The 27,049-nt window shown below is 37.7% G+C and overlaps 1 protein-coding gene across 1 annotated transcript in view; it reads left to right on the forward strand.

The window, feature by feature from the left end:
* ALDH1L2 (aldehyde dehydrogenase 1 family member L2) overlaps positions 1 to 19,806 on the forward strand; it is a 55,901-nt gene extending 36,095 nt beyond the window's left edge. The window contains exons 18-23 of the mRNA XM_012772745.2: positions 1,026 to 1,125; positions 3,113 to 3,211; positions 5,142 to 5,307; positions 7,783 to 7,888; positions 10,614 to 10,813; positions 12,862 to 19,806. Coding sequence (XP_012628199.2) covers positions 1,026 to 1,125; positions 3,113 to 3,211; positions 5,142 to 5,307; positions 7,783 to 7,888; positions 10,614 to 10,813; positions 12,862 to 12,917 — 727 coding nt within the window. The 3' untranslated portion in view covers positions 12,918 to 19,806. The remainder of the gene's footprint in view (positions 1 to 1,025; positions 1,126 to 3,112; positions 3,212 to 5,141; positions 5,308 to 7,782; positions 7,889 to 10,613; positions 10,814 to 12,861) is intronic.
* Positions 19,807 to 27,049: the final 7,243 nt, after the last annotated feature.

Below are 27,049 nucleotides of genomic sequence, written 5' to 3' on the forward strand. Positions count from 1 at the left end.
GAATGTAACAAAATACTTTCCAAACAGTTAAAGCCCACAGTCAATAAAATCAGAGCTATATTGAAATTCTACACCCCACTGGTAGCCTTAACAATCCAGCACAAAAGATTTTCTGTACTAAAGCTGTGCCCCAAATTGTTTTTGAAGTAAGAAAGCCGAAAAGATATATAAATGACAAATTTATAGATTGTATATAACAAATCTGAATTATTTATAAAGTGGATTTCCAAAGAGCAATCTTTTTTTTTTTAAAAAAAAAACTATAAACAATCTAAATGTCCAAAGGCAGTAGTTAAAGTATGCCGACATAATGGAATACTGTGCAGTCATGCTCTTGGAAAAATTTTAATAACATTGTAAAGTGTCGTTAACGTGATAAATGAAAAGAAAAATAAAGTATAAAATTGTATGCATTGGGTGATCTCAACTACATTAAACAAGGCAAAAGCTATGGTAGACATAGCTCAGAAATAAGTATATCAAAATGGTAAAAACAATGGTCATTGAGCCATAGAATGGAATTTTGTGATTTTTTTTTCTTTGTATGCATTTTTGAGGGATATTTTCAAAATGTTTTAAATAAGAATACTTCTGTAAGAACATGAAAATAAACAATATACTTCTAAAAATTGATATTTTCCCCCCAATGCTCCAATAGTCTGGTCAGAGGTTGAATTCCTTGCCAGGTCTTTATATAACTAAAATTTCTAAAGAATCTGAATTAACTTAGAGAATCTCTAATCATTTGACCACAGAATTTTAAAAAACGTTTTATTATGGAAAATTTCGAATATATACAAAGCACATATTATAGAAAAGCATAATGAATTCCATGTGCTCATCACCCAGCTTCAATAGTAATCACCATCCTACCATCCATGTTTTGTCTTCAAATGAGTTTCTTAACATATCTGAGGCTCAGTTATGTTCTCCGTGCCAAGTGTAATTGTAACTTATTGTTAAAAAGCAAGGGGGAGGGGGAGAGGGAGGCACTAAATGCTCATTTCTCATTTATTCTCCTCTAGCTGTGCTGTGAGCAACCTGAAGAAAGTTTCCCTTGAGCTCGGTGGCAAGTCCCCACTTATAATATTCAATGACTGTGAACTTGACAAGGCTGTGCGAATGGTAAGAGTGGCCCAAATCCAAGTGAATGAGCGCCTGCTTCCAAAACACATTTATTTCACCACCTTCTTATCAGAGGTCTTAAACTGAGATATGGTTTTGTCTAGTCATAAATAGAAGCCATCCTTTTTATGCTTAGACTTGGGAATACTCAGAGCACTTAATTTAATTTAAAAATAATGTCTTTATAATTTCTCCTATTAGTGTTTTTAAAACGGGATATGAGTCATAGCAGTCATATTGAAAAGTTCAAAAGATTTTCTGGTAGGGCTTCTAACTTCTCCTTCCTCTGCCCCACACATTTCATCCCATCAGCATGAACAGTTCTACTTTTATCTGTTCTATATATTGAGCTTCTGGTAAGATTTTTTAGACATAACAAAGGGTTCCCTATTTACAAAATTGGCAACGTCAATTTCCTGGTTTTAACAATGTAGTTTGGTTTTGTAAGATGTTATCATGGGGAAGCTGGGTAAAGGGTACACAGAAACTCTTGTACCATTTTCCACAGCACCCTGTGAGTCTTAATAAACTGTTTCAAAGTATAAAAACTTATTTTAAATAAAACTTAAAGGTTAAAAAAAACACACTGGCCTAGTCCTCATTCCTCATTTCTGAGATACCAGGCATATAATGGGCTAACCCTGGGCATAGGTTGTGCTAAGAGTTCTTGCAATTATGGTGAACACTCATGCTCTTCCCAGTTATGTGCAATCCTCTATTCTGTATGCTCAGAAGAATCTGCTCATCATTCCCCAAAACTCTAATTTTAATGAACACGCACAGTCAGACCTCACCATACAAAGGCCCCAAAGAGAATGGAGTAGTCTGGGAGTGAAGAAGGGCTAAGCACTCCTGCAGCCAGGCCTGTGGGGTGGCCTGTCTGGAGGTTTCAGTGACAGACAACAGCTGGGGGTACACAGACTGACATCAGGGGTCAGTACTCCGCTGGATGTCTGGGTTTCTGAGAGCCTTCCAGAGCCTTCCAAAGAGAAGATAGGGAAAATAAAATAAAGGGGTAAGGGGTCTCTTTTTCCCTTCATCATAGTCTGTTCATGTTTTGAAAGCACCAAGCTGAACATTAGTCTTCACTAGTCATCTCACACTCTTGATTGTATAACATGAATAAAAAGAAATGAATAAAGATGGCTAAGGGTGAAATAATTGTAAGCAAGGAGATCTCAGTGTAACGATTATAGGAAATCATTCTTTCCCTTTCCCTAAAGTTGAATATTCACAAATAGTGAGTTTGATATTAGTCACACCACCAGACTCTGCAGGGTAGAAATATATAACCTTAAAGAGTCCTAGTTCTCACCATTTAAGAACCCCAAATCCAAGATGGTCAACATAATCTTGAAATGTTTAAAGATAATAAAATTCACAGCCAGGAAAAACATATTATTTCAAAGCATCTGTTATATTTTTTACTCAGTCCAGGGAGGTTTCCTAGAGGTGAATAGAAACTGCATTTAGAAAGGGAAGATGCACAAAATCTCTCAGTCTTCCAAATCTGTCATTTTTGAGTGCCTTCATTTCAAAAGTTTTTCAAATTTCTCCTTCAAAAATAGATAATTATTTTCATGAGGGGTTAGGGAAGTTTTATAAACATTCGTGATTTGTACAAACTAATGTTGAAATTTTAAAAGCAAACCTTAGTATACAAGTTATTGCATTTACATTTATAGAAAATCTGGATTTTCTTGCAACACAAAATTTGTCCTTGTATATCTTTACTGTTGCATACATTTTTATAAAGTGCTCATGGACCACAAGGAGGAAAGGGGAAACAAAATCCCTAAAATCATGCTAAATCAAAATTGAGTATCTCCAAGCAGCTCTCATCACCAACAAGGCCGAGAGGATCATCTATGACTTCTCTGTGTCATTTGCTGGCTTCCAATAACACCGAATTCTCTCTGTGTGCACTTTTATGACAATCTCGACTTCTCAAATAACATTTGCAATATTTTCTCTTCTGCTACTGAAGGGTATGGGAGCAGTATTTTTCAACAAAGGAGAGAACTGTATTGCGGCTGGGCGGTTGTTTGTGGAAGAATCCATCCACGATGAATTTGTGACGAGAGTGGTGAGGCACCTTTGAATGTGCTCTATGAGTTGTACAGAAATTGCTTTTACTTGAAAAGCGCTTCTAGGACCATTAATGATTTTTAGGGGTGGTAACAGTATTGTGGTTAGTGTTTAAAAAAATTCGTCCTTATTTTTTTATAGCTACAGACTGGCATATTTATAGATTATGTAATGATGCCTGGAATTTGGTTCAAAATAAAATGCCTGGAATTTGCTTCAAAATAACCCAGAAGAAGAGGAAGTAATCAGGGGAATAAATTGGCCAGAAGTTGGTACTTGGTAGTTGTTGAAGCTGTTGAGCACGTAGTTTCATTATATTATTTGTCTACTTTTATATGTGTTTATGATTTTTCATATTTTTCACTTTCATAGTGAAAAGGTCTAGGTTTATATGAAAGCCTGATAGAGTATACTTAAAAGCCATTATTACCTATACCTTGCTCTGCATTTATAGTATATTAGATCCTTGACTCTCGTGAGAGATACACTCTTAGATTTTTATTATATAAATCTCTACATTGACTCTGAGAGGTATACCACTAGATCCTTATATTAATAAATCCTTAATTTACAGTTAATATAGCAGCACTTAATTTCTTTCACTAGAATAAATAAATAAATAAATAACCCCTGTAGATTGCTCGTGATTCTGTAGATGAATTCTATAGCTAACATAAACTCGAAATTATACTACATTATCATGATGAAGGTAATAGTAATCCTGAATTTGCTTACCTTTGTAAAACCAGCACCAGCTTTTTTCCCCCAGAGCCAATTTCCTACACCCATCCCACAAAACAAGCAAGGGTATTCTTTTTTCCATGAGAGTGGATAAAAGGAAGTCATGTAGAGAGGCAGATGGTGGACAGTCAAGTGGGCAGTGGCTGTCTCCTGAACATCACAGTATAGTTCAATCTTTTGTCTCAATAAAAAATAATTCGTGGTGCTACATGTCATGGGCTCTCAGAGTCAGGCACAACTTGTTGAAATTTCAAATGCTGAGACTAGAAATGTTAGGAATTTGTCATGTCAAATCAGCAAACATGTTTTGCACACATGCTATGTGTAGTCATTAATTCATTCAACAGCTATTTCTTGAGCACCTATTTAGTGCGAAACCCTGGGTGGTGGGAATACAAAGGTGAACAAGCCTGGCATGGTCCCTGCCCACTCGGAGCTTCTCATGCAGCACAGGACCATACGCAAGGCACTGAGGGGTTATTGCCAGGCCTAAATCCAAATCCGTGGCCCTGCTGGGTCATGATAACTTCCATTCTTTCTTCTTACTAGAACTTGACTTAACATTAGAAAACGCAGAAATAGATTAAGATCCCCGAGGAGCACAAGAGGCAGTTATTTAATACAAAGACCTAGTGATGAACACTGTGTGATAAAGATTGTTTTTCATCATAACATTCTAGTGATTCCTCTGGCATGGATATCTTGTGAGAATTCACAAGGGCAGTCTGCCACATGTGGGGAGGGGAAAAGATAAAGATAATAATGTGGCCATTTTAGAAATTCTTTTGCCGTGAAGAATAGAAGTATGCAATGTTAATGAAAATTTCAGAACATCAGTTTGCTATTCATAATGGATTTACATTCAGGATAATTTTCAGATAAGTGTTATGTAGCTTATGTTCTGTTAGAAGACAGTGGTTAAAAACTTGAGATTTCAAACGGGAAAAAGTCTACAGTATTCAGTGGTTGTATGTGCTTGGGCAAGTCACTTAACCTTTCTAGGACTCAGTTTATTCTTTTGTAAAAGGGAGATAATAAATACCTACTTCAAGTGCTGTGTGAAGACTAAATGACAGCACATCTATAAATAGTTTAGTATAACACCCACCATAGAAGGAACTCAGTCAAGGGCATCCATTATTGCTATTAACAGTGAATTGTGTTTTTGTGGACCGGGTAACATACAGGTGGAAGAAATTAGAAAGATGAAAATTGGTGATCCACTTGACAGATCTACTGATCATGGGCCCCAAAATCATAAGGCCCATCTGGAAAAGCTGCTGCAATATTGTGAAGCTGGAGTGAAGGAGGGAGCCACCCTGGTGTATGGGGGAAGGCAAGTCCAAAGGCCAGGTAAGATCACCTCCATGGGGGGTTTACCAGGCACCTGCCTTCTGCAGTTGGAGTGGACGGTTAACAGTTTTTGTTGCAAGCCCTCTTACCTCAAAAGTAAATGGTGGCATTTATAATACAGTCAGAAGAACTAAATTCTATATCCTGCTTGGCCACTTATAAGCTGTGGCACCTTGGCCAACACAATGTTTTGAGCCCCTGTGTAAAATGAGATGAAATGGGTACACCCTGTCTTGCAAGGCTGTGGGAATCAAATAATAAAATGGATGTGACAGGCCCTTAGCTGTGCAGTACACAAGGATAATGGATAACTGCATTACCAGGCACTGCTGGTCTTGATTCTTGGCACCTGGGAGATTTACTCTTAGCCAATGTAGCCTGAGAAGGCTTTGTTACTGTTGTCTACACAGGACCTGTTACTCAATATGTGAAGAGCTCAGTGTTATGATACTTAAAAGGACAGATAGAAAAACAACCATAAAAATTCGTTTTTCACTGTTGTAGGTAGATTATGCACCAACACCTTACCCTGAACATTCGTAATCACAAGAAAAAATTCAACATTTACCTTGTGTTTCCTGTATGAACTGAATTTCTGTGTAACTGAGTAGTTGATAAGGAGACACATTTTTTTTACGGCAGAATTCCTGCCAATTAATATAGAAAAAAGTGCTAGAATAAAAGAAATCATCATTTTGCATCCCTTAATTGATGCAATATTGTCATTATGCATCCCTTAATTGATGCAAATTTAAGCAATGATTGTCAAAAGGGGCTGAGGTTGTAAGGTGAAAGGTTGATGGAGACCTGGTATTTGCAAGTACCAAAGTATCATGCCTGAAATTAGGGGAACTAATTGCTTACCAGAAATTAGGGGAACAACATAACTCACAATGAAGGAGTCAGGTTGTGCCACCTGAAATCACTGGTCAATCTTAGCATCAGTGAAAGAGGGACAACTGGATATTATGTATCTCCTGAGGGAATAAAATGTGTAATACACAGTATCAACTATGAAGTGTTACTGCCAAGAAAGCTTAAGCTGAATCTAAATCACGCCTTTAGGTCAAATTTGCCATTTCTAAGAAGTACAGGCTGGTGTAGTGACACACTCCGGTAATTCCAGTGCTTTGGGAGGCTGAGGTGGGAGGATCATTTGGGCTCAGGAGTTCAAGACTAGCCTGGGAAACATAGAGAAACTGCATCTCTAAAAAAATAAGAAATCAGACAGGCATGGTGGCGTGTGCCTATAGTCCTAACTACTTGGGAGGCTGAAGTGGGAGGATGGCTTGAGCTCAGAAATTTGAGGCTGCAGGGAGTTACGATCACATCACTGCACTCCAGCCTAGGCAACAAAGTGAGACCTCCTGTCAAGGAAGGAGGAAGGAAGGAAGGAAGGAAGGAAGGAAGGAAGGAAGGAAGGAAGGAAGGAAGGAAGGAAGGAAGGGAGGGAGGGAGGGAGGGAGGGAGGGAGGGAGGGAAAGGAGGGAGGGAGGGAGGGAGGGAGGGAGGGAGGGAGGAAGGAAGGAAGAAAGGAAGAATGGGAGGGATGGAGGGAAGTAAGTTATTGCTTAATGGGTACAGAGTTTCAATTTTATAAACTGAAAAGGGTTATGGAAATGAATGGTGGTGAAGGTTGCTCATTATGAATGTGTTTTATAACACTGAATTAGATACTTAAAATGGTAAATTTTATGTTATGTGTATTCTAAAAGTACAAAAAATTTACAAGGGGATAGAGAAACAAACATCACCCAAAGGAAGCAATGACAAATCTAAAATGTAAGATATTCTATGGGACAACTGACCCAGTCTGTTTAACATGAGAACAACATAAAAAAAATTAAGGGGGAAGGCAAAAGGATAAAATACTCTAGATTAAAAGACATTTATGAGACCTAACAACCAAATGCAATGTATAGAATTTATTTTAATCCTAAATCAAACAAAGCATCTGTAAAAAATAATTTCTAGACAATGAAAGAAAATGAAATATAAGCTATGAATAAAGATTGAGCATTAATTTTGTTAAGCGTGATATTGCATTGTGGTGATATAAGAAAATGTCCCTATTTTTTACAGATTTGTCCTGAAATACTGGAAGTGAAAATTATGTGATCTGGAATTTGCTTTAAAATATTTCAATAGGGAAAAAATAAATATAGCAAAATATCAATATTTAATGTTCATTATACCATTTTCTCTGCTTTTACATGTTTGAAATTTTTATAATAAACATTAAAAATAAGAACAATGAGAACATGTAAATTGAGGCAAAAAAAAAAATGAGAACAAGAATGAATAAGAATGAAAAAATAAAGAACGCCAACACCAAATAGAGAAATGAAACTCTTCGTAGTACTGGGCCAGAAGGAAAGAAAAAAAATTATAATGTAATTAAGTGATAGAACTATTAATTGAAAATGACTTAACCTATAATTAATAAACATCCTTTTCTCTTTTTTCCCCAAAAAGGCTTTTTTATGGAACCAACTGTGTTCACAGATGTGGAAGACCACATGTACCTCGCCAAAGAGGAATCCTTTGGGCCCATTATGGTCATTTCTAAATTCCAAAATGGGTATGTTCTTCAGGCACAATTTAACTTAGGTTTGTCTAGATAAGGTTTTTTTCCCCCTGTCATTGTGCTGTAACAGAACACAAAATAATGAACATGTAATTTTATACCATAAGAATAATTAACTTCAATAATGAGAAGAGTTTGATTCTGCTAAGCATTGTAGATCATAATATATTTTTGCTACTCAGCTTAAATTAATGGCCAACATAATGGGATTTTAGCCGATTAAATTTTAGTTTTTGTACAATCAACATTTGAAATATCTGTGGATCAAGGTAAATAACAAAACCAGTTTTCAGATTTACATTCCTAGGGAAGCCAGCATCTGTGAAATCTTATTTTCCCAAAAAAGGGTGCTGCTATCATAGGGCATTATGCCCCAAGCTTGATACTCAACTTCTTATAGAATCATTCACAATCACCCTGTAATCAACTGTAAGGGATATGCTGGTTTGCTATGCTACCTGAAACGTCCCAAGGTGTTCAGCATATCAAAGAGGACTAAGTGGTAACTGGGCTCACAAAACAGTATTAATACAATGGAGTCTCCTGGTATACTACACAAAATTCTTCAGAATGGCTTTAGGTTTACTTCAACCAATGAGAAGCTGGATAAAAACAGAATTCAGAGTTCAGAAGGACTTCTTGGTCTTTGATAGACATATTGTAAGAGACTTTTGGGGATACTAAGCTGAAGTGAATAAGATTTTGACACACTGATCCAAGGATGCCTATTATTGCCTGTTTCTCATTATAAATTCCCTTGTAGGATAGTCTTGGTTAGGGGTCCTCAAACTTTTAAAACAGGGGGCCAGTTCACTGTCCCTCAGACCATTGGAGGGCCGGACTATAGTTTAAAAAAAACTATGAACAAATTCCTATGCACACTGCACATCTTATTTTGAAGTAAAAAAAACAAACAGGCAAAAACACCTGCATGTGGCCTGTGGGCCGTAGTTTGAGGACGCCTGGTCTTGGTGTTAAACATGCAGACATTAGAAGCCAGGTTTGGGGGATCTCAACATGGCTAAGTCACACTCCCTGTCCTGAAGGAGCTTACCATCTAACAGGAGAGACAGACAAGGCACATGGCAGTTCACAGGGGGCCGAAGGCAGGATGGTGAAGTCAGGATGGTCAGAGTAGGCACTCTGCCTCCTCACCTTAACTATCTCTGTGAGTTTGGGCCAGTTAACTAATCTGTGCCTTAGTTTCTTAATTTATAAAATTGGGTTAATAACAGTATTTACCCTCTTAGGTCATTCTGAGGATTAAATAAGTCAAGTATTTGCTATTGCTTCTGCCAACATTATGCTTATTGTTATTGTAGAAGTAGGCAAGGTGCTAGGGAGCTATGGTATCGTGATAGTCCTCAACAAGAAATGGCATAAAGCCATCTTTCTGCCTCTAGTCCAGTCCATAAATATGTGGGCCCCTCCCATGTGCAGTGTGCATTAAGAAGCGAGAGTTTTAGTGGAGTCTCAGTTCTCTTCAAGTTAGGTTCTAAATTTCTTGTGCAAGTTTAACATTTTGTATAGTCAAGATGACCTCTGACAATCGTTCCAGAGGGCATTACGCTGAAACCTGTGCTGTCTCTCAATACATTCAGCACAACTAATTTTTCCTCCAGTTTTGGAACAGATCCTGTATATTTTACTGGAGGACCAGATGAAATACCTGGCTTATATTTACTGGCCATGTTGTAGAAAATGTGGGCATTTTTAAACATTAGGATCACACTCAGAAAGGTAAACTACACTATGGCAGGCACATTGGAACTGGACTCAACTGAAAGAAAGCAACTCAACTGAAAGCAGGTTGATAGCTCCACTACGTGGGCATGTATCTATGCTATATCAAAAGGCAGGGAAATCAACAGACCTATGTTGTTGAATAAGCATATGTAATTGAATTCACTCTCATTTGATGATGCAACACCATGGTACAGACATATGACATTATCCCTGCCAGCCAGTAGAGAGCTTTTATTCTCCAATTTATGGAGGGTGAACCATTAAATACAGGAAGAGTTAAACCAGCATCACATAGTTCATTCTACCAAAATACTGAAATTGGAGAAATATGTGCTGCCTGATTATAGAGCTGGCTTTTTAATGAAAATTTACTGTGTTCTAGGTACTGTTAGGTCATTTCATCCTTAAGACAACTAGACAGGCCCTTTTATTATTCCTGCCACTTTGCACAAGAATGAATGAAGGCATGGAGAGATGAAGTCATTTGCCCAAGGTCACCCAGGCAGTCTGGCTGCAGAGCCCTCTCACCAAACCACCACACTTTGCCACCTTGGCAGTGGCACTGGTGCCATCTGAAAAGGCTTCAGGCACTGAAGGAGCCTTGAATCTTGTGTCCAATCCGAAGAGATGGAAGGAAATAGTAGGATACTCGTGAGAATACATCTAGAAGCAGGACTTAAGGGACAGGGGAGGAAGTGGTGAGGTCACCATTGAGAACTCTTGAAGAAGAATGAAAAGATGACTTTGGATCAGATTTTAAAATGTGTTGCCTGATATAAGAAAAATATTAGAATTGTAACATTTCTTTGGGACCTTCTTTTGGTATAAGCCTTAAATGTTTCATTGATAAAATTTAAGCAGGTGGCAGTAATGTTTCCCTGTTTTTAGCAGAGGGGGAAAGTTTTGGAACATAAAATAAGTGTTTTATTTTACATTTAATGAAGTTTTATGTCATCCTAAAAACATCTTGTAGGGACATCGATGGAGTGTTGCGGCGAGCAAATGATACAGAGTATGGCTTGGCCTCAGGGGTTTTTACAAAAGACATTAACAAAGCTATGTACGTGAGTGAAAAACTAGAAGCAGGAACTGTTTTTATTAACACATACAACAAGACGGACGTGGCAGCCCCATTTGGTGGAGTTAAACAATCTGGCTTTGGAAAAGACTTAGGTATGGCTTTACTTTCTACTTCCTGTTCCCTTTGTTGCCACATCACAGAAAAATCTGCTCTATGTTTCATGCGACACTTGAATATTGTTTTGAAGGGCATTTCCTACATGGCAGTTAGATCTGGGTTTACAAAGGTACTAATTATTTTTAAATGTTAAACATTTTAATTGAATATAACATACATACAGAAAAGTACACAAATTATGTGGAAAGATTTTTCTTTTCAAAAGAAGATTAATGTTGAAAAAGAAACTCTAACAATATATTTTAGCTAAAACGTGTCTGTTTTTTTAATCTGACATTCAGCATGAACTTGGTTAAGCTTTCGTGGCACTAAATGGACCCAAGAAAGGAAAATGGGTGGAGGGCAGTACCCAGCTAGCTCTGGGAATAAATCCTGTCTCTGAGCTGCCTGGCAGTCTTTCAGAGTCAACATTGCAATTGGCAAGGTTTGTTGAGAGTCTGGGCAATAAGATTTAGAGTTTATAAAAAGCCAAAAAAAGTAATTCACTGTGAGCAGTGACACTAACACCTTTCAGGCAATAGCTTACTTTGAATGCTAAATACGTGCAGGCCCTAGTCCACTTAACCCATATAGGCACAAGCAGTCCTCACAACAGCTCTAGGAGATAGGTACTATTATTATCTTATTGTAAAGAACAGAAAAATGGGGCTCAGAGAGGTTGAGTGAGTTGCCCAAAGTCACACAGCCACATACTGGCAGAGAGAATTAAAAGCCAAGCAGTCTGGCTGTGGAGCCCATCTCTTACTCCCCATCGTCAGTCTGGCAAGCTGTTTCAAAAACTGAAATGTTTGCAATTTACTGAAATTACAATCTGCTATTTTAAGTTTGGTTCATTTGGTTGTTTTTTTTTTTTAACCTCTTTCCTGATGACTTTTTGCAATATATTTGCAGCAATAAAAGTAGTTCTCATTTTAAATTCCACTGGGTGAAGGTAAACACTTTTTCTTTTCCATATCTTTAATTTGGCTTTCATCCCTGTATCCAAAACAGTGGGAAACTTTCCTAGGGAAATTATTATTAGAAAGCGAGGCATCCGTGTTTCATCTGTCTTTCGATAGAGTGTAATCGAGTAGCTCTGTTTGTTTTACTATAAAATACTATAGTTTGCCTAATAGTTTCTTCCTCCTCCGATTTTAAAACCCCTTAGCTCAGGGGTTCTCAACCTTAGCAGCATATTAGATTAGAATCACAGGGGAGATTTAAAAACCTACAGAGATACTGATCTAATTGGTCTGGGGTGTGACCTGGGATCAGGAGTTTTAAAAGTTTCTTGGGTGATTCTAATGTGGGGACGTGGTTGACAGCCCTTGTTTTAGATCAGCTTCCAGAATCACATACTCATTAGTTTCACCACGATAGTCACTGCCCTTTTACCACTGTAGAGACTGATGATTATGGTAGCTCAAAATAGAAACCATTGAAGAAAGGCAGACCTATTCTTTGCCTAGACATGCTCCTCTGTGTTTCTAACATACAATATAAATAAACTGCAATTTCCTGATCTTTAAAATAAGATGAAACCAAATGATCTCAAATTTTCTTTCCTGTGCTCAATTCTGTTTCACTTAATATAACCCGAAGGACGGTAGTAAGTATCTTGGTCACTTCTGTTCAGCATAAATGAGCAAAGGGTAAAAGGTGAAGTTTGTCATCAAGCAGAGAAAGGAGAAAGTTTTGAGTTGAAGTCGACCAACCAACACTCTCTGGGCCTTAGAAGGCTTGGTAGCTGATGTAGGCCCTTACTACTCGAAGTGTAGTCCATGGACCACTAACATCAACAGCATCTGGGAATGGTTAGAAGCACATAACTTCAGGGCCTATATTGGACTTAATTTGAATCAGAATCTGCAGTTTAACAGTCTTCAGGTGATTTCATATGAACTTTAACGTTTGAGATGCACTGACCTTGGCCACATTCCATTTGCTTAGTGACCTATACACCTACCTGCATCTATGTCTGGAAGTCTGGTCATATCATACTCACCTTTAAACATGGTCCATCAACTGCTTTTCTCTTTCCTAGGTGAGGAAGCTCTAAATGAATACCTCAAAACCAAGACAGTGACACTGGAATATTAGAGCAACACCATCACCAGGAAACCTTGGCAGAAGCACCACTTCTCAACTCTAGACACACTTAAGAAGCCTGGGGGTGCGGAGATAGGAGGTATCAGCCACAAGCTGAAAAGTACACACATGGACCATAAAGAGGGTCAGGCCATGTGTCAAAGCATTTACACATGTGCCTAAATATTTTTTAATACACCTTTTATGCCTTCATTTGATTTGCGGTTGTTGGGTTTTGACTATGTTGTATATCATACATATTTCTAAAATACCAAGCTGCTTTTTCTCTACCAAGACTAATCTATTCATGGTTGTCCATCTTGAAAATGTCAAAGTCATGCAGTTATGACACACAAGGTGCATTTATTGGAACCTTTGTATAATATATACACAGGTTTTAACCTATGAACTATACATACGGGGTTATTAAAAAGACTGTCTATAATTCTGCTTCCAAGGAACAGTATATCCTGTAAGAATGTGAAAGTATTTTTTTCTTTTCATATTTGGAAATGAGATACATCTTTGTGCTTTTGGCATTCTACAAGGTCTGTCCGGGATCTATCCAGCCATGTAATATGAAAAATAGAGGCATTTATTGAAGAAGATACAAGAAACATTGTACATAGGACAATGACCCCTGAGTCCCCTTCAAAGGAGACACCTTGGGACCTCACACGGTTCTTTGAAGAGAGACCACACTTTTGTTTGCACTGCACTCATTGCATCATTCCCGAAAGCATTCTGAATCACCTGCAGAGTTTCCACAGAGGAATGTTTAAGCTTAACGCAAGATTTAATGCAGAGCCGTTGCTCTGCTCACTCAGCCATTTAGAATGCGACGGCCACACAGTGCACATGCTTACTGAGCGGCATCCAGCGCCCCACTGACTGGTACAGCGACTGCGTCATTGTTCACGCATGCACATTACAGCCCACTCGCCTTGGTTGCCAGGTTACATCAATGTCGCACAAACCATTCTCACTATATTAACAATGGCTGGATATTTTCCGGATAGACCTCGTTATTTTTTAACTCACTGTGATGGGTGATCAACCCACAAACATTTCTTGAGTACCTACCAGGTACAAGATACTATCTTCTGTCCTGAGGAGTATATAGAATTTAATGACATGATCTTTGGCCCCTAACCTAGTTTAGCTTTTAAAGTGAATTTTACAGTATGATATAGTAGAAAGTAAATAGCCTTTGAAGGCTGATCTTGGTTCATATCGTACCATCCTACTCTACTATCTACATGACTTTGGGAAACATATGCAGCTCCTCTGAGCCTCAGCTTCCTCGTGTGTAAAATAGGAATACTAAAGCCTTCCTTGGGACTCTTATTATATGAGGATTCAATGCAATAAGTAAAGCACCTGACATTTGTGCATTGATTATGGTAAGTACTCAAATTTAATTGCTTTCCCTCACCACTATTTTAAAAATATACTGAGATAGGTTAATTAACCAGATGAATTAATTTCCCACAACCCTTTTAAATAATGAATTCCTAGATTATTTTTCTCATCCATTGTTCTGACACAGTGCCTATACAGCAGCGCTGAAAATGCCATGTACTGAAAAATGGCAGTGGGACACGGAAAAGGGGTGCTCTTCTTTCTGCAGCTTACTCGTCCTTCATAGGACCCATCTGTCTCCATTTTTCTACCTACTGGTTCTGCTGCTCACTGGCTGTGTCATCTTGGGCAAGTAAGTTACCTGATATCTCAGAGCATAGATTTGGCATCTATAAAATGGGGATAAAAATCTCTATCTAATTAGGTGTTGCAAGGAGTCAATGAGATAGTATACTTAATGCACTTAACAAGGTGCATTTGGAACACAGTCAGCACTTAAATGGAAACTATTACAATCCATGCAGTACTCCCATAACTTCCCATTGTCAGACAAAAGTAATTAAGTGGGTAAATTACCACCATGCATATATGACTAGAAGAAGGCAAGTTCTCGAATCACAGAAGTTTCTGGAAGATGGCCAGAGAAATTAAATTCTATTAAGCCTCCTCTAGTAAAAATTCAATAGACATTCCTATTTCCTTGGCTTTGACGAAGTCCCTGGGGAGTATTTGTTACTCTGGAGACACTGCAGTATTATATGAAGGGAATACACGGAATCAATAAACAATGATCAACAACAACAAAATCAAGGCAGAGAATATTTTCAAAAAGAATACAAGGTTTGATCCTAGCATGATAAACAGCAAATTTTGCCTGTAAGCATGTTTTTATTGTACTAAAGCTCATTTACCATCAGAGCTTGGCACAGTTGAAATTCTGAGTTGGAATGAATATTCACTGGGCCCAAAATGACAGTTCATATTTAAATAAAATGACAAAAATCTTATTATAAGTAACTGCTTTTAGATGAAGTGTTTTAACTGCTTTCATGTGATTTAGAATACACTTTATCAAATTATTTTAGTGACAGAATGGCAGACAAAAACATGCCTGTTCTCATTTTATTTTTTACTCTCTAATATTAATCTCAGTTGCAGTGTTTTTAATCTTCACTGGGCTGCAAACCTCTTTGAGAATCTGATAAAAGCTATGAATCCCCCGTCCTACTTCTACCCCAAAATGTATATGCACACACAATTTTGCAAGTATCTTCAAGGGATTCACAGACCACCCAAAGGCCATCCTTGAGCCCCAGATTAAGAACTCCTTTCTCCATATCAAGTTCTATGAAGTTCTTACCAACTTAAGTGTTTATATCTGACTACTGATCAGAATCAAAGTCTCCATGGAATTCGTAAAATGACCAGCTGAATTTGAATTGGAACATAATGATCCACAGCCTAGTAGGTGGCTTCATTAGCAGAGAGTAATTAAATCACTGCTGTTCTTTCAGATCACTGATTATTTTGCTATGCTAAAAGATAAAGCTGTGATCTGATTGTCACCTGAATTGGGGAAGTGTGGTGGACATTTAAGCAGTTCAGTTTCCCTTCTAATTCCCCATCCCCATGCCTTTGCTAAAGCAGTCCCCTTTCACTATAAAACACCCTCCTGGCCTTCCCTACCCCTAGCTGGGCTAAGTGCCTCTCCTCTTTGCTCACACTTGTCTCAAACATAGTATTTAACACTTGACACTAAAATTATGTCTTCCTAACTAGATATGGGCATCCCCCTCCATACCCCCAGGGTTAGTATTCTGTCCATACCAACACAACAGCTATCATTTATTGAGGGCCTCCTATGTGCGTGACACTATGCTTAGTGTTTTTTAAGTGTTATTTTTCAACCTGAAAAAATGAAGAAACTGAGGTGCTCTTCTTACTACCTCTTCCATGACCAAGCCATCATCACCTCTTCTCTACAATACTGCCCAAGCCTTCCAGCTGGACTTCCTGAGTTCTCCCTTGTGTGTTCCTGTTCAAAGCTTAAGTCAGATGGTGTCACTGCTCTGCTCAAAACCCTGTAATGGCTCCCATTTCCTTCAGAATAAAGTCCAGTGATCTTGCTCCTGGCTATCTCTGACCTAAGCTCCGTATGAATTTCCCTCTCATTCTGTTCTAGCCATCCTGGCTGCCTTGATGTTCCTCAAACACATCAAGCATGCTCCTTCCTCGGGGCCCTTGTACTTACTGTTCCCTCTTCGCAGTGGTGTGCTGGTATATGTTTGACAAATGGTTCTCTGGGGGGAAAAACCTGGTTTATAGCATTTGTAGACATCTGTGTATAAATATTCTGATCAAGACTGAATTCAGGCTACCAATTTGACCTCACTGAACACAGAGTGGGGTAGAGATACAATCAGAACAAGTGCTAGCCAGTGCCAGCACAACACTGCCTCTTCCTCAAACTCTTCCTCATACTCAATTTCGTGGCTGGCTGTTGCACTTCCCTCAGGTTTCTCCTCAAATATCATCTTATTAGAGATACTCCTAAAATTAGGCTTAATTATTAGACTAATCCTAAAATAGCACATCTGCCCTGTAATTCTTTATTCTCCATATCCTGCATTATTTTCATAGCACTTATCACTACCTGGTATATATTAATCATCAATGAGTCCCCATTAAAACGTAAGCTTTGTGAACAGGTGCTTGTTTATTCAATACTGTATCGCTAATATCTAACATGTAGGAGAAGCTTAATAAATTACCCTTAATAAATATTTGCTTTCAAGTGAAAAGGTTAAGTAACCTGCCCAAATCACACAGCAATTAAGTGGCAGGACAGGTATTCAAACAATAAAGATGGTGGTTTTAACCAAACTGAGAGAGTTTTTATTCCCAATGCCTAATCAGGGCCTCGGTAGTCCATTGTACACTCTATTTGTCAAATTAAAAAAAATAAATAAATGAATTAGCAAAATAAAATATGTAAAATGGACATTATCTAGACAAGTGCAGTGAAGTGTACCTATAGTCCCAGCTGCTGGCAAGGCTGAGGTGGGAGAATTGCTTGAGCCCAGGAGTTCAAGGACACAGTGAGCAATGCCTGTGAATAGCCACTGCACTACACCTTGGGCAACATAAGGAGACCCTGTCTCTTAAAAAAAAAAAAAGAAAAAGAAAAAAGGACATTATCTGCTAGAGCCAAGGTGAAGAACCAAATTTGGTTGCCCATAGCTGCCCTCCAAGAACACAAAGCTGTTGGGGGAAACCTGCACTGGAAGGAGAATATGAGACATGATGGATAAGACATGAGGCATGATAAATAAGGGGGACTATTATTTTTTTTACTATTAGACAAATACCCAAGTGGATTTTTTAAATGCCTAAATAATACCTAATTATGCAAAAAATACATAAAATGGGAAGGTAAAAATCAACCATAATTTCTCCACACACAACCCACAGATGACATCTGAGATTATTCCAGGCTTTTTCTATGAATACATATCTCTCTTTTTTTTACAGAAATCATGTAATAGTGTATATAACTTTGTTACCTTTTAAAATTAACATATCATAATCATCTATGTCAATAAACACACTTCTGCATATGTCGATGGCTTTAATTCAATTTGTTTTCTATTGTTGGACATTTAGATTTGCTTTTTGCTATTTTAAATGTCACAATAAATCTTACATAAGATTTGTGAACAAAGTAAGCCATACTTATCTAATTTGGATAAATTCCTAGAAGTGAAATTCCTGAGTCAAAGGTTATAGCGGTCTATAATGTCACCAACAGTTTCCTCAAATCTTTGCCACCATTGTGTATTATTCTTATAGCATCTTAACACCTCACCTTTACTAATCACTGTTCTAAGCATGTGATGTGTATTAACTGGTTACTTTATTACAAAAATCCTATTAGGAACATACTGCTATTCCCACTTTACTGACGCTGTGCTAGGATTTGATCCAGACAGCTTGAGAGCCTGTGCTCAAGGCATAGTGACTGGGGGGCCCAGGATGGCTAGGTGAGGCTGACTACTTAGAACCTGGCTCCACTGCTTACCTTACACTGAGAGTGAGGCCTTAGGAATTTGCTTAGTATATCTACACCAGTTTTCTCATCTGTGAAGTGGATATAAGCATAATATCTGATAAGGTGATGGTCTTTTTTTTAACAATAAGGAAATTTATTCTGCCACAAAACAAGAAGCCCACTAGCACTGCAGTAGACAGGGTTATCTGATGCAATGACTCAATAATGTTCTTTGTTTGTCTCTACTAACCCTGGTGTGCTGACTTTACACCAAAAGCTGGCTCCATTCATGGCCATAAGACAGGTGTTCTAGGAACTAGATTCCATCTTATAATATCCAGTCCTTTCTTCCAAAAGAAAGGAATCATCTCCTCTTGTGCCTCCTTTCTAGGAATGAGAAATACAGTTGTGTGTCACTTAACGATGGGGGTTATGTTCTGAGAAATGTGTCAAGAGATTTTGTCATTGTGTGATCATAGAATATACCTACACAAACATAGATGGTATAGCCTACTATACACCTGGGCTATACAGTATAGCCTGTTGCTCCCAGGCTACAACCCCAGCATGTTATTGTACAGAATACTGTAGGCAACTGTAACACAATGGTACGTATTTGTATATCTAGACGTGTCTAAACATAGAAAAGGTACAGTAAAATTCGGTATTATGATCTTATGGGACCACTATTGTATATGCAGTTCATCATTGAAACTGTATTTTCTTTCCCAAGAGTCTGCAAACAGACTTTCCTCATGCCTCATTGGTTAGGTTCACATCGCCATTCCCAAACCAATAACTGGCAGGAGTTTTCCATAAATGGATGGTGAAGAGTCAACCACAAAGATGCCAGCATTAAATTTTTGGGAAAAGTTTACATACAGGATAATATCCTGTTATTTTCTTCGGGATTTTTTTTTTTTTGAGACAGAGTCTCGCTTGTTGCCCAGGCTATAGTGAGTGCCGAGGTGTCAGCCTAGCTCACAGCAACCTCAAACTCCTGGGCTCAAGTAATCCTTCTGCCTCAGCCTCCCGAGTAGCTGGGACTACAGGCATGTGCCACCATGCCCGGCTAATTTTATATATATATATATATTAGTTGGCCAATTAATTTCTTTCTATTTATAGTAGAGACGGAGTCTCGCTCTTGCTCAGGCTGGTTTCGAACTCCTGACCTCGAGCAATCCGCCCGCCTCAGCCTCCCAGAGTGCTAGGATTACAGGCGTGAGCCACCGCGCCCGGCCTCTTCGGGATTTTGAACCAGGATTGTGAACTGATGTTTAAGCTGAATTACTTTATTGACAAAAAGACAAGAAAAAAGAGTCAATTTAATGAATATTTATTGTACATTCCAATTGAGTGAAAGGCACTATACTAGGCACTGAGGGGAATACAAACGAAAGTAGGACTTTTCTCATCTTTCTTACCGTAATAGTGACACAAGCCCAATAACACAAACTATTCTGCAAGGCAGTTTTAAAAAAAATTAAACTATTATGGAAACAGATGGAAGATTCATTCAGAATGAAATTTTTGCTTCAGAAACAATTACACCTAGTTTGCTGATTTATAACTGTCACAGAGCATAGAAAGATGGTACTCCACAAGTTTGAAGAGAACATTTGATTAATTTTCTCCAAACGGCTGGCATCATCTCACACCGAAGCATCAGTAAAAGTAAGCAAAGGGCTGGACTAACCAAAAAACAAGAATGATTTACTTTCCACAAACTGTAGGGCAAAGTGCTTATAAACAAAACAACTTTTTGATAAAGGTATAACATACATAAAGTACAACTCTATGAACTTTTACACAGATATGAGTGGTGGTAACTCTTAAAATAGTGGCTAACCCACAGAAAAGGTTCAGCAAATACCAGCTATTGTTTCACCTGCCAGTTTGATAGGTAAAGAATATAATCTTCATTTCATTTGCATTACACTTTGATAAATGGGGTTGAAATTTTTTTCCTGTGAATTACTTGTTCATGTCCTATGGTCTTTCCACTATTAAGATATTAGTCACTTTTTACTAATTTTTAACAACCCATTATAGTTTTTCTTATTCACCTTCCTCTATAATAAATATACTGTATGCTCTTGATCTTGGATATATTTCCTGCATCTAATTAGTTCAAGTACCTTTTTCATCAGGTTTGACTTCCAAGTTGTCTAAATCAGTTTCCAATAAGAAAAAACAAAAAAACCAATCACAAGAGACAAGATTTTTCTTTAACTGGCCTAGGAAACAGATTTTGAGTTTTACTAAGATAATTCCTACATGATCCTTGTTAAGTTTCTGATTGCTTGTAAAAAAAACCCTGAACTTTGAAAAGTTGAGGTTTTTGCATCCATGTAACTTTCTGTTTCGTTTAAAGTCTTTTGATTATCACTCTTGGTTAAGTAAATTGCTATATTACAGTGACCTGTAATTGTTGTTGTTGTTGTTTTTGGAGACAGTCTTGCTCTGTCGCCCTGGGTAGAATGCAGTGGCATCATCATAGCTTACTGCAACTTCAAATTCCTGGGCTCAAATGATCACCCTGCCTCAGCCTCTTGAGTAGCTGGGACTACAGGCACATGCCACGACACCAGCTAATTTTTTTCTATTTTTAGTAGAGTTGAGGTCTTACTCTTGCTCAGGCTGGTCTTGAATTCCTGAGCTCGAGCAATCCTCCCACCTCGGCCTCCCCAGAGTACTAGGATTACAAACCTGAGCCACCTGTAATTCTGTTTTGATCAGGTGTTTTGAGCCTTTTGACATCTTTGACAAATGTCCTTAAAATCAAATCAAAGCTATATCAAATATTGTTAACTAACCTTTGTGCTGTTAAGTTACGAAGTCTTGACTCACAAGTATCTAACACCAAACTCAAGTTAACTAAAGTCCCATTTTCAGACTAGGGAGGAGATAATCAAAATAAACTGCTTACATGAAACAAAGAACCAGGCCTGCATTCAGAGATATTAAGACTCATTTAGTAATTTTCATTCTATCTAAATTAGTATGCATTTGTTACTAGATAATTTAAATGTTTAGCTACCTACAAGCTTCCTTTTCCTGTCATTATCAGAACTAGACATGATTTATAAGCTTTTTGTTTAAAACATAATTAATTCTTTAAAGAGACCACAAACATATTCTAATACAAAGGTCTCTAAATCCTTAGGCTCATATGGTTTTATATAATAAAATTCCTACAAGTCTGCAACTAAAACCAAGATTCTCAATGCTTATAGGTAAGTTAATTTTGTAACCTTGCCTTTGGCATTTTAGCGTTACAGGACATAACATTCAGCAATGGGCAACAGAATATGACACAGATTAGAGAGTTCACCTGCCATATAATCCAACAGGGGTAGGTCTAATAGAAAAAAAAAGGTTTGTTAAAAACTCAAATCTGTGCATGGTACCAAAGGCCGGTACAGGGAGATAGACTTGAGCCCATCTCCTGTCTCCTTGCTCGGCTGTCTCGCAGTAAGCCTATCTCTCTATAAAAATCTGGTGCTTTGGTGTGTGGCTTTCCATTGTGTATAACCAAATGGACCTGGTTCAGTTGAGCAACAAACTGTATGGCTGCAGAGTCACCAACAGTGATTATACTACAGAGTATTAGTTTCCCAAATCAAACTAGAAAGAAATAATTTTTAAAACGTAGGTCACAACAACAACAAAAAAATAAAATGTAGGTCATGAATGCATAAAATATATATAAACAATTTACTACCATAAAATATATTTATATTATTAAAAAGTTAAATTTTATCAAAACTTATGCTCTTCCACCTCTGCCAACCCCTCTCCTTCTTTCTCCTCTTTAGTCTACTCAACATGAAGATGATGAGGATAAAGATTTTATGATGATCCTCTTCCACTTAAAGAACAGTAAATAGATTTTCTTAGTAACATTTTCTTTTCTCTAGCTTACTTTATTATAAAAATACAGTATATAATATATGTAATATACAAAATATGTGTTAACTAGTTGTTTATGTTGTAAGGCTTCCAGTCAAGACTAAGCTACCAGTATGTAAGTTTTTGGGGAGTCAAGTTATACTAATATCAGGATTTTTGACTGCACCCATTACTTTCACATTGTTCAAGGTTCAACCATATAAGTAATCCTTTTCTTTGTAAAACACTTTTCTTCTTACAAAAATATTTCCCTCATTGAACCCATTTTGATGGTGACAAATAAATTTGACTTTATCGTAACTAGGTTGTTTTATCTAAGAGGATAATTCAAAACAAAAACAAACTGATTTATATTTCTATTTTAAAATAAAATTGGTATTTCTGAAATCCATACTAAAGAAATGATGCTAACAAACTCACTCATCACTATGCACAAAATTAAGCTTTTAAAACACTAAACCTCTTTAAAAGAGATCAAAGATCAGTCTACTCTTGGTAGATACCCAAATATTATATATTCCTACTCTTTAAAAACCAGCTTCTGTTTCTCTGAGAAACAAAATACATCCAATATTACATATGTTAAATTATTAGTCTGAGGCTCTCTCAGTACTTTTGAGTTACTGCAGTAAATATACAAACCAAAACCTAACTTAGGAGTATACTTTCATAACAATTAGCTGGGTTTCAGCCAAACAAAAACAGGAGAGCTGCAGCTATCAAGTTATCAGACGATACCCAAATAAGGCAAATGCGTAGCTATAACCAATCAAGTTATTTTTGTACTTAATGTCCATGTTCAGCCTATAAAAGCATACTTATGCTGCACAATGGAGCTCTCTGAACTCCTTTCAGTTGAGGGCTACCTGATTCATGAATTGTTTTTTGCTCAAATAAACTGTTAAATTTATTTTGCCTTTAAGTTTTTCTTTTAACAGTTAAGCTTTTGGTGTCAGAAGTGGGATCTGAAGGAGACCTCCAGTGACCCCGAAGAGCACCCATGTGACCAAGTGAAGGTACCCGCCCGGCCCACTGCGCCCACTGCTCTTAGCAACTGGAGGTTGCAGGTGATTTCTCTGTTTAGACCTACATGGATCTGTATTTTGAGCTCTCCAACTATATTTGAGCTCTCCAACTATATTTGAGCAATTCTTTTATCAATCAAGGTCTAGAAACTGGGTCCAGTAGGTTTTCTATAGGCAAAGTTTGAGAAGACAGGGACCCATAGGTTGATCTTGATCCAAGGAGTCTAGAACTCCTCCATCTGGAACTGCAGCCAATTTTATGTATAACATCTATGCACTCAGAACCTGTGCTTTTCTAGAAAATGGGTGAACCTTACCAAAGATAACTTAGAATTTCAGTGGCCCACAGCAGGGAAGTTGTAACCTAGTTAAAATTGTTCACTTGCAAGGTGCATTAGAAAAGAAAAGATCCAAAATGCTTCATAAACAATGGGATGAATTTTTTAATTGGTACATAGAGGCATCTAAAAGATTAAATGAGTCAGAAATTTCATTTCAAACAGATTCCTTATGGAAGGGGAAAAGAAAAGCTTAAGTAACAAACTAAGGACAATACAAAAAGGACTATACCTTAACTGATTCAACCTTGCTCCCTAATTTATTCATATGATATTGGGGTGTGAAGAAGCTTGAAAATAGATGATAACAACAGAATGGGAAAAACTTGATGAGGATATTAAAGACCCCTCCCAAATCTCAAAGAGTCAAAGGGGCACTTTTTCCAGCAAATTCAGAAAATTTGCTGAAAACCTTTGACATTCGATTCTTAAGATTTTTCCACAAAAAATTCCTTGTTCCACCACATAATATTGTAGACCAAAAAAAGATGAACTAGTTTCATATTACAGGGCCCATTTAGACATACTATTTGTAAAACATTCTGGGCTCAAAACACACCAAGGGATATTTCTTGTAGGGCCTGAAATAGCACTAACTGCTCTATTTATAAATGGGGTTTATCCTGAACTTGTAACCTAATTAAAAACATAAACCAGGATGAAAAGTTATAGATATGATTAAATGGTGGCCATAGCTGAGTATTTTGAGAGGACTTTTGAGGAAGAAAAAGACTGAAAGGCTAGCACGCTTATGCCTCTTCAATTACAATAACTGCAGAGACCAAGACCAAAAGGGACCTCGTCTCCTTATTTTAAACCACAACTAAGAGGTCCTAGACCAAGAAGTTCTTTGCCCCAAGGTGTCTGACTTCATTGTAAATAACCAGGACAATGGAAAAGAGATTGACCATTCCTACGTCTATCAATAAGCCTTCTTTCTTTGGGCCAGACTAGAGGGAGTTCACAAGATTTTGACTCCACAGATAATAATCAACATTGGTAAGCCTCCTAGGGATTCTCCAGCAAACTGCTCCCCATAAGATCTTTAAATAAATATGAAGAAACAAAAATTAAATTAGGCCGGGCGCTGTGGCTCACGCCTGTAATCCTAGCTCTTGGGAGGCCGAGGCGGGCGGATTGCTCAAGGTCAGGAGTTCAAAACCAGCCTGAGCAAGAGCGTGACCTCGTCTCTACTATAAATAGAAAGAAATTAATTGGCCAACTAATATATATATAAAAAAAATTAGCCGGGCATGGTGGCGCATGCCTGTAGTCCCAGCTACCCGGGAGGCTGAGGCAGAAGGATCGCTCGAGCCCAGGAGTTTGAGGTTGCTGTGAGCTAGGCTGACGCCACGGCACTCACTCTAGCCTGTGCAACAAAGCGAGACTCTGTCTCAAAAAAAAAAAAAAAAAAAATTAAATTAAATGGAAAATCTTATACAATTCTGATGGATACTAGAGCCACTTCATTTACCATTAACCCCACCCTAATAAGCCAATAAATCCCTAAGAGTAAAAACATTTCTGTGGTGGGGTTTCAAATCAAGTTCAAAAGGTTACCGTAAACTGAACCCATCCAAATGACATTGGTGATACTGCCCCAGTAAATCTGCTAGGGTGATATTTTCTAAGTGAAAAGTCACATAAAATTATCTTTCAAAGGAACATAATCTTAAGAATTTTGGACTTTCCTGAACCAGAACTGTTGTTTCCTATGGGCAGAAATTAAAAAAATATATTGGTGGCATCACCATTCTAAAATTGCTAAAATGGTTTATAATCAATGTTGGGTTTGTCAAACCCATAATCCCAGAAAGACAATCAAACTTTAGATGTACATTTCTACCACCTGCAGATCCACTTGAATATTTACAGACAGAGTTCATTTAACTGCCATCCTTAATGGGGTATCAATATATTCTTTTAACAGTTTGTACGTTCTCTAGTTGGATAGAAGCCTTCTCATATAGGCCAATCCTATGAAGTAACTGGAAAATGTGTTTCCTTTATGGGGCTTCCCTGAAGAAATCTCCAGCAATACAGGAACCTATTTCACTGGACAAATTATAAAATAGTTAATTAAACACAATAGTATTACCATCATCCCTATCATTCTCAATCTTCTGGAAAGGTCAAAGAACAAAGGATATTTTAAAATGGAAATTAGTGAAGTTAACTGAATTGATTGGATTGCCTTGTCCAAAGGTATTGCTATTGGCCTTGATGGCAATCAGATCCACCACTATTATCCACAATTAATTTCTTATGAAATAGTCACTGAAAAACCTATGCCTCTAACAAAAGAACCTCATGTATCTCCTGATCTTATGAAGTCTGACATGACTAAATACTATAGGGTTTTAATGCATTATGCCAAAATGTATTTTCACCAGGTAAAAGGAGCCTTTTATGATCAACCAACTGAGAACAACCAAACCTTTCACAAGGTTTGTGAGAGAGGTTGAGTCTTCTGAAAATATCAGAGAAAGACTGCCCTTAAACCATACTGGAAGGGACAATACCAAGTTCTTCTTACCATCCATACTGTAGCAAAACTTCAGGGCCTTGAGCCTTGGGCCCACATCTCACAACTCAAGAGGGCCCCTCTAGACTCTTGGAATTGTATACCCATTGGACACTTCAAAGTAAAGCTAAACAGGGACATTTCTATTCCCGAAGCAGATATCCTAGATGTGGACAACTTTCCCAAAACAATGGATCAAGACTTCTCTTCTTCTGTCATCATGAAAACTTTGTCCCCTTTTCTTTTTTCCCTATTTCCTACTGTCCTAATCCTTCCCTTATAAGAAAATCCATGGGACAATAATTCATGGATAGCATTAGCTAAGGCTCATCCTCCAGCAAAACAACAGAACAACTGTTTCAGTTTGTGGGATAATGCCTAAAAATCCAGAGACAAATCCACTAATGCCAATGACTCTCCAAGTTCACAATGAGAATTACCTTCAAACCCCAAAGGAAGAGAAAGCCATCCTTGATGTTCTAAACATCACTGCTATATTTGCTCACCTACATTCACTGAAAGCAACATCTGAACCTTTCTAATTAATAACCTAAACACTACCAAATATAGAAAACTATCCAACTTTGGTTTATTATGCTTCTAGGCATGACATACTCAAGTTCTGAGGACTACATATATGGGCACTAGTGACTGTTTGTATAATGTCATTGGACTAAATTTAGTAAGATCCCTTTCTGCTAAATGTGGTTATATACCCTTACAACATGCTATAAAAGGACCACAAAAAAGTAAGTTTCCTATTGGACCTTGTTCAGAAGCTATGCAGACCTCTAGGTAGATGAATTAAACTGACCCATGCTCAAACACCAATAGATGTCCCTCTTTGCCAACCCCCAAGGGCCTGTATTGGGTCTACAGAGATTGTGCTTACTCCAATCTACCTCCCCACTAGTTAGGATCTTGCTATTTGT

Source organism: Microcebus murinus, chromosome 10, assembly GCF_040939455.1.
Source record: "Microcebus murinus isolate Inina chromosome 10, M.murinus_Inina_mat1.0, whole genome shotgun sequence".
Lineage (NCBI taxonomy): Eukaryota > Metazoa > Chordata > Mammalia > Primates > Cheirogaleidae > Microcebus > Microcebus murinus.